The sequence below is a fragment of the Echeneis naucrates genome, chromosome 13 (assembly GCF_900963305.1).
Source record: "Echeneis naucrates chromosome 13, fEcheNa1.1, whole genome shotgun sequence".
NCBI classification, from domain to species: Eukaryota; Metazoa; Chordata; class Actinopteri; order Carangiformes; family Echeneidae; genus Echeneis; species Echeneis naucrates.
Window position 1 is genome coordinate 9,184,787 of NC_042523.1, and position 8,732 is coordinate 9,193,518.

Sequence of the window (8,732 nt, forward strand, 5' to 3'; positions counted from 1 at the left end):
CAAACAAATTTTCTAAAATAGCAAACAAAAATACAAATTTGAGAGAGAATAAAACAAAACCAAGCCAAAAACAAACTAATCTGAAAATTAAAACTCATGAGTTGCAAACAAATTATCTGGCTTATTGTGTATTGGAAGTATTGGAAGTAAAGTAAAGTATTAGTCTTTTCATTTTATGTCCTTTTGTTTACAGTTCCCTTTGCGTCTTTCTCACTGCTGGCTTTGCAGTTGTTTTTCCTGATCTTTTGGATTTCTGACACAAACCTCTCAGGTGGGCGGGTTCTTTAAGGGGTGCCTCGCTGTTGGCTAATGAGTTTTTGAGTGACGGCTCCATTGCTGGAGAGCTCACTCAGTGCCCCGGAAGTTGCTCAGCGCATCAAGCTCTGGCGCCACCAAACAGACATGTAAACACACAAACATTATATATGTGTTGTCTGTGTCTTGTGTCAAACATGTGTTGTTGTTTTGTCATGCTCTGGTTAGTAAGTTTATATTGAATTAATCTTGGCTAACATTAGCTATTGCTATCAATAACGATTGCTAGCTAGCTAACCACACACACACACACACTGGTACTAACGTTGCAGAAAATCGAGCAGTGTAGGTAGGATTTTATTTGTAATGAAGTATTTTTACATGTGGCATCGATACCTTTGCTTAGGTAATCTGAGTACTTGGGGTCACAGAATCTGCTGGTTGACCAAATTCACTGTAACATCGGCCTGTTTTCTTTTCTGGATAATTTGCCATGAGAATCACTGCAGGCTGAATGTATCTTGATATGAGATATATTATATATTATATATAGATATATTATGACATATGACTTTTATATAGTTTTAATTGACAATGAGAGTTTGGGAGATGTATGATTTCATATAACTATTCACACCTTTTTCTGTGATATACATAAAAAATACCAACACCAAAAAACCAGATTTCTTCCTTTTTTCTTTGATTCCTGTTTGAGGATGTTCTGCTCCACTACTTACAGAAAAAGTTCATAAGCAAAAATCAATTTTGTTGATTGAGTGGAAATAAAATAATTTAGACCCAATAACATGAACAGAGTAACATTAACTGGAGGTACAGAGTGGCCGAACATCACTGATATTGTAATTCTGGAGATAAACACCTTTTTTCTTTATAACCACCATAAGTCCAAGGTTGATGAACACTTAAACACAGACTATGATTATAATTTAGTTAAATAGCAGACACAGCTACCGACTGTGATTTATCCAATGTTATTTCCTTTATACAACCCAAAGGAGACATATTTTTTCAGTGCATGAAAGAAAACTTCATCTCTGAGACCATAAATGAGAGGACTCAAGAATTTTGGTACAAGATAAAATAATATGTAGTTAAAATACCTGACATTGTGGAATAAAGTAAAACTAATCTGAACAATAGCAGCTTCTATGAAGGGACACCACAGCTGGATGAGACAGAGCAGCAGCTGGAAACCATGAAGAGCCACTGTCCTGAGCCCTTTCCTTGATGACTGCTTATCCTCTCCTGATGCAGCTTTGGCCACTTTCATTATTTTAACATAGGAAATCACAACAGGTATTAGCATGATCAAGAAGTAAAACTGACTTATAACTGACCTGAGATGGTGTTGCCATAAGTAAATGAAAAGAAGCTCCACTGCACATAACTGAAATTGGGTGTAAAATTTTAGGGATGCAGATCCAAAGATGGTGGAGAGAATAACAATGCAGGGCACAGAGCTGAGAGCATGAATGAAGAGGACAATATTTACATTATTACGTGTGGAGCAGAGCTCTCCGTGACGCAGCGGCATACAAACAGCCACATAACGCTCCAGAGTCATTGCTGTCAGAGTCACTGGTGTAACAGTAGTATACACAAGTGTCACAACACAGATAATGACACACAACCAAACCTGAATCACAACATTATAATGGGTGAGGAGAAGGAGGATATCAGATAAGAATAATAACAAACTATCCGACAGTAAAGAAACGGCAAATAAGATGTAACGTGTGGTTGCATAGAAACACTGTTTTTGAAAAAAGGTTGTGATGAGCAACAAGTTGATGCAGAGAAAAATCATTACCAAGACCTGAACAGTGAAAATCTGCTCGTCGCTCTGCCGTTCAAACTCAAAATCCACCAGTGAAGTGTTACCAGCCATAAATGTGTTTTCTAAGCAAAGAAAGATGAGTTTTAGCCACAACAAAAAGTCCAATAAAGAGTCAATATCAAAAAGAGATTGCGATAAGACAATGGTGGATTAAATAGTGTTTTCATGAATCCCAATGTGACAGAAAGCAGTAATGACTGCTGAGCTCTGTGCAGCTCAGTGAGACAGCACCGTGCATGATGAGGACTTTAAAGATTAGACTATCCAAAAATAACACCAAATGAAATCTCCCTCACCAATGTCGTCATTGACTCTTACAGCCGTCCGTCTCTGATTGGCTGTCTGTGGTTGGACAGAAACACTGAGCACTGCAGATACCAAAGAAAATACCAAAGAAAACGGTCACTTAAATTTGACAGTTATTCTGAAGTTAACAAAGAATATTGCCAAAGAGTTCAGCTGTCATAAATATGAAACATAAAATTTATCTTGGCTTCCATTTACAGTTTTGAATTTCAGTTGGTTAAGACTGCAACATTTTAACGTGAACATTTGGCAAAATATCTTTTAGTAATCTTCCAGCCCGTTACTGTCCAGCTTGCCCGTCATTGGCCTGCTGGCTAGTAAGCTCCAAGTCTGCTCGTCACCACGTAGTCTCCCATTTCCTGAGCCACCAGCCTGTTTCAGACTGCTAACTCTGTCTATCTTCCAATCTCTAAACTCTCTTACTGCCCCAGATGATGAGGCTTGTTTCAGTTCCAACTGCTGCTTGTACACTAACTCACTCACTCATCTTCTACCGCTCACATTGGGTGAGGGCAGAGTACACTGTGGACAGGTCGCCAGTCCATCGCAAGGCCAACATACAGAGACACAACAACAACCGCTCACACTCAGACCTACGGGCAATTTACAGTCAGCATTTAACCCAAACATGATGTCTTAAGACGGTGGGAGGAAACCCACCCAAGCACAGGGAGAGCATGCAAACTCAGCACAGAAAGGCCCCAGGCCGGGAACCAAACCTTCTTATTGTGGGGCAACAACGCTAAACACTATGCTGCCGTGCTGCCCCCTGCTTGTACCGACATCACTTATTTCCAGTGTTCACTTCATGAACAAATTCATATTTTTGGATAAATACATGGTCTACGTCATCAAGCAACCAGTGAACTGCTCTGATCATCTGTGTCAAGTACACACAGTGTTATTACAGAAAAATGAAAAGAACTGAAAGTGTGTGGATTTACTTTTACAAGTGTTGCAAAAAGCCAATTAAAGCAGATTTACTATTGTAATGAGTGGCCAAGTCCTCCGTTTTCAGTGAGATAATGTTCACATATGCAGCTTACAAACCATCCTGTTTGCAAAAAATAGATTTCATTTGATATCGTTATTTATTCTTAACAACATGCAAATAAATTACTTATTATGTAATTATATTAATGTTGACAGTTTGGGACATAAAATGCATTGAACTATTAACTCTTTTACATTTTATGAATAAATTCCATCTTCAGGACATTTTGCTGCATTACTCACAGAGTTCACAAACAAGAATCCATATTTTAAGTGTTTCTGAGTGACATGAGTTAAAATGATCTAGTTCTGACAAGAAGAAAAGCAACTCAGCCTCAACAACATGAACACAGGGACACTTACTGAAGCCACAGAGTGGCCCATCATCACTGATATGTAGTTTTGTTTAAAAAAAACAAAAAAAAACAAAACACCTTTTTTCTGTAAGCAGCAGCCCATTAAGTCCAGTTCCAAATCCAAAGTTGATGAACACTTAAACACAGACTATGACTATAATTTAGTTAAATAGCAGACACAGCTACCGACTGTGATTTATCCAATGTTATTTCCTTTATACAACCCAAAGGAGACATATTTTTTCAGTGCATGAAAGAAAACTTCATCTCTGAGACCATAAATGAGAGGACTCAAGAATTTTGGTACAAGATAAAATAATATATAGTTGAAATATCTCACATGATAAAACACAACAACATCAATCTGAAGCAATGCAGCTTCTATGAACGAACACCACAGCTGGATGAGACAGAGCAGCAGCTGGAAACCATGAAGAGCCACTGTCCTGAGCCCTTTCCTTGATGACTGCTTATCCTCTCCTGATGCAGCTTTGGCCACTTTCATTATTTTAACATAGGAAATCACAACAGTTATTAGCATGATCAAGAAGTAAAACTGACTTATAGCTGACCTGAGATGGTGTTGCCATAAGTAAATGAAAAGAAACTCCACTGCACATAACTGAAATTGGGTGTAAAATTTTAGGGATGCAGATCCAAAGATGGTGGAGAGAATAACAATGCAGGGCACAGAGCTGAGAGCATGAATGAAGAGGACAATATTTACATTATTACGTGTGGAGCAGAGCTCTCCGTGACGCAGCGGCATACAAACAGCCACATAACGCTCCAGAGTCATTGCTGTCAGAGTCACTGGTGTAACTGTAGTATACACAAGTGTGACAACACTGATAATGACACACAACCAAACCTGAATCACAACATTATAATTGGCAAGCAAAAGGAGGATATCAGATAAGAATAATAACAAACTATCCGACAGTAAAGAAACAGCAAATAAGATGTAACGTGTGGTTGCATAGAAACACTGTTTTTGAAAAAAGGTTGTGATGAGCAACAAGTTCATGCAGAGAAAAATCATTACCAAGACCTGAACAGTGAAAATCTGCTCGTCGCTCTGCTGAACAAGCTCAAAATCCACCAGTGAAGTGTTACCAGCCATAAATGTGTTTTCTAAGCAAAGAAAGATGAGTTTTAGCCACAACAAAAAGTCCAATAAAGAGTCAATATCAAAAAGAGATTGCAATAAGACAATGGTGGATTAAATAGTGTTTTCATGAATCCCAATGTGACAGAAAGCAGTAATGACTGCTGAGCTCTGTGCAGCTCAGTGAGACAGCACCGTGCATGATGAGGACTTTAAAGATTAGACTATCCAAAAATAACACCAAATGAAATCTCCCTCACCAATGTCGTCATTGACTCTTACAGCCGTCCGTCTCTGATTGGCTGTCTGTGGTTGGACAGAAACACTGAGCACTGCAGATACCAAAGAAAATACCAAAGAAAATGTTCACTTAAATTTGACAGTTATTCTGAAGTTACCAAAGAATGTTGCCAAAGTTTTCATCTGAGGTTATTGGCCTCAGCATGCCTTAGGTTTAGTTTAAACACCTGCTGATAAGCTTCCTTTAATGATCTGTGTCTCTTTGAGTGCCGAAGGGGGCGGCCCACTGCTGAGTGCAGCAAACGGTTCGCCCATTGCAACATTTGGCACGAGGCTGGTGACTGTTTGTTTCCATGGGCGCCATTTTGAGTGGGACTTTTTAGTGGCCTCCATTGTTGTTTCCATTATCTGCACTGGTTTTCTGTCTGCAAATGGTCTGCTTGTCAATGTTGTAAACCATTGTTTAATTGATGCTGTGTCCTTCGCCACTTTTCAGTGCGAGACAGGAAGAGCCAGGCTGTTAGCACATGCTAACTTTTTAGCATCAGATGATGCTTTTCGGCGTCTGCTAGCAAACTTTCTTTCGCCAACTATGCCTGCCTTTTCCACCGCTGTCATGAAACATGGTGTAGAACATTTCATTCCCACTGTTGGACCGCCGGTGACGTGCGTGGCATCTCGACATGGTAAAATTGGCCATGGCTAAAGAGGAGTTTGCTTCTATGGAGCGTCTTGTTATACTGAGGCGTTCAAACAATCGGTGGGCTTACATACAGGACTTCTCCACGCACCTGGCGGGTACCACTATTTTCTCGAAGATGGACCTGGTGCTCGGCTGTGACGGGTTCCCGTGTGTGCAGAGGACGTGCCCAAGACCGCAGTGATCGTGTTCGGGCTCTTTGAGTTCATGCACATTCCTTTTGGCTTGAAGGGGGCAGCAAAAACCTTCCAGAGGCTGATGGACTCTGTTGCGTGACCTGAGCGTGACTTGAGCATTTTATCAAGTACACTTAATACTCTACTATCTCTCTGTAGTAGGAACATTTCAACACACAATATAATTTTGTCTATGAGCAGAAATGTGGGGGTTAGATCCTCACATACTTTTTAGGTTCTTTACACACAAAAAAACGCAGTTTTCCGTGGACAAAGAAACAAACTTCTCACCTATTATTTCATCCTGCTACTCTGTCAGGTCCTTCTCCATTCACCGGATGCCTTATACTGGAAGAAATGAATGTCTCTGGGATCCAGCTCAAAAGGACCAAAAGTGATGGTGAAAGAAATCAGCTGTCTCACAAGCAATCTCTTGAAGTAAGTCTCTTTATTCAAGCTGTGCACAGAATCTCACACGACAGAGTGATGAGAGAGGAGCTCTCTGAACAAAGAGAAGGAACAGTTTTCATGCACAAGATAACAACTCCCTTGGCAGCATTATTACTGATATTCTGTATATTTGTTGGATACGCGATATCTTTTAACATGAGCCCACAGAAAGAAGTCCAGGGGAGTGATATCTGGTGAACGAGGTGGCCGGGGAATTGGGCCATCCCTTCCCAGGGTTAGGGTTCGGGTTAGGGCATTTACCACAACCTTTTACCTGAAACACACAAATGCAATGTGATTAAAAGGAACATACAACAAATCCGATTAAGATCTCTCTTCAATTGCCTTTGTAATATTTTTTTTATTGTAAAGAGACTTTATGGACACCCTGAATGTTGGGACACATACATTATCATATTTTTCTATCAATAGTGTTAATTTATAAAGCTTGCAGTATTTTCTTTTGCAGTTAACTTGTTAATAGTAATGCTCTCTTTGACGTTAATAATTCTAACTTATTCTTTATTTCAAGTGGAACTGATTGATAGAAAAGTGTATAAAGTGGCACTGATGTCTTTACTGTAAGCATTTGTTGAAGACTCATTAGCCAAGGAGAAAATAGATGAGCAGTAGGGGAAACCAGGGACAGTTGTAATATCTTGTATTTCTCCAATCAGAACCAAGCTAGAGTGGTAATACTGCACATTCCCAGTCAGATTGTCTTCTTGGAAAAAAAATAAGGAGCCACATTTGAAACTACTGCAGAAAGTTTTCACCAGAAATGTTTTTTGAGTGAAGAATCTAACTTTTGAGAGGTATTTTTTGGACACTGTCCTGAGATCAAATGTGGAACGTAGGAACCCAAACAAGTATTGCTGAGTCACTGTTTAGTCAGCTACAGATATAAAAGACTAAGAACTGTCAAGCTGATGGTCAGACTAGTTGTCATGAGGTGAAAACACAACTGGTCACACGGTTATAACAAGGCATTATAACCGTCCCTGAACCAACTAGTCAGTGACTTTCAGTGGAATTCTCTCTCTCATTATTTCATTATTTAATTTGACAACATATATCATGAACATCATCACAATAAGTCATTCTTTTTTTTTCCTCGCACCATTTGATCACCAAATATCACACCATAGCTGTAAGAAGTCATTGTTTACTCCACCAACTGCTTGCCAATATCTTCAGAGGAATTTTTTTCACCTGACTGTGATGCACAAGAAGTCTGTCACATCAAAGAAGAGAGGCCCAAAGTAAGATAAATGTTAAAATGCAGGTACTCGTCCATTTTGACTGATACTGTGGTTTTGTTAAAGAAAACCTAGAGGCCCACTGGCTCATTGTTTTTGAGGACCAGCTCATTAAGATCAGATCGACATGCTCTGACTCGGACACACACACTGACTTTGATTTATCAATTCAGATTTCCTTTATACAACCCAAAGGAGAGATAACTTTTCAGTGCATGAAAGAAAATCTCATCTCTGAGGCCATAAATGAGAGGGCTCAGACATTTTGGCACAAGATAAAATAGTATATAGTTTAAGTATTTGACATAATAAAATACAAAAAGATCAATATGAAACAATGTAGATTCTATGAAGGGACACCACAGCTGGATGAGACAGAGCAGCAGCTGGAAACCATGAAGAGCCACTGTCCTGAGCCCTTTCCTTGATGACTGCTTATCCTCTCCTGATGCAGCTTTGGCCACTTTCATTATTTTAACATAGCAACAAACAAGTATGATGCACATGATCAAAAACTGTATTTGATATATAGCTGCCTTCAGATGGTGCTGCCATAAATGAATCATAAATATATCCACAGAACATAACTGATATTTGGTGTAAAATTTTAGGACTGCAGATGCAAAGAAAGTGGAGAAAATAAAAATAGAGGGCACAGAGCTGAGAGCATGAATGATGAGGATACAGTTAATAGTATTACGTGTGGAGCAGAGCTCTCCATGATGCAACGGCATACAAACAGCCACATAACGCTCCAGAGTCATTGCTGTCAGAGTCACTGGTGTAACAGTAATATACACAATTACCACAACACAGATAATGACACACAACCAAACATGAATGGGGATATTAAACTGGGCCAAAATAGCAAGGACATCAGAAAGGAATAACACCAAACTATCAGATAGTAATGTAACAGCAAATAAGATGTAGCGTGTTGTTGTGTAGAAACACTCTTTTTGAAAAAAGGTTATGATGAGCAACAAGTTGATGAACAGAAATATTATAACCAGGAGCTGGACAGTAATCAT

The 8,732-nt window shown here is 39.3% G+C and overlaps 3 protein-coding genes across 3 annotated transcripts; all 3 read right to left on the reverse strand.

The window, feature by feature from the left end:
* Positions 1-1,237: 1,237 nt before the first annotated feature.
* On the reverse strand, positions 1,238-2,164 carry LOC115053146 (odorant receptor 131-2-like). Its single transcript, XM_029517712.1, has one exon. It carries the CDS (start codon positions 2,162-2,164, stop codon positions 1,238-1,240), a length of 927 nt encoding a protein of 308 aa, XP_029373572.1.
* Positions 2,165-3,964: 1,800 nt separating this feature from the next.
* LOC115053147 (odorant receptor 131-2-like) lies at positions 3,965-4,552 on the reverse strand (the record flags this gene model as incomplete). The annotated part of the gene is made up of 1 exon (XM_029517713.1): positions 3,965-4,552. A coding segment is annotated over one exon (588 nt), but the record flags the coding sequence as incomplete, so codon positions are not given.
* Positions 4,553-7,865: 3,313 nt separating this feature from the next.
* On the reverse strand, positions 7,866-8,732 carry LOC115053148 (odorant receptor 131-2-like). Its single transcript, XM_029517714.1, has one exon. The coding sequence runs from the start codon at positions 8,730-8,732 to the stop codon at positions 7,866-7,868; it is 867 nt and encodes a 288-aa protein (XP_029373574.1).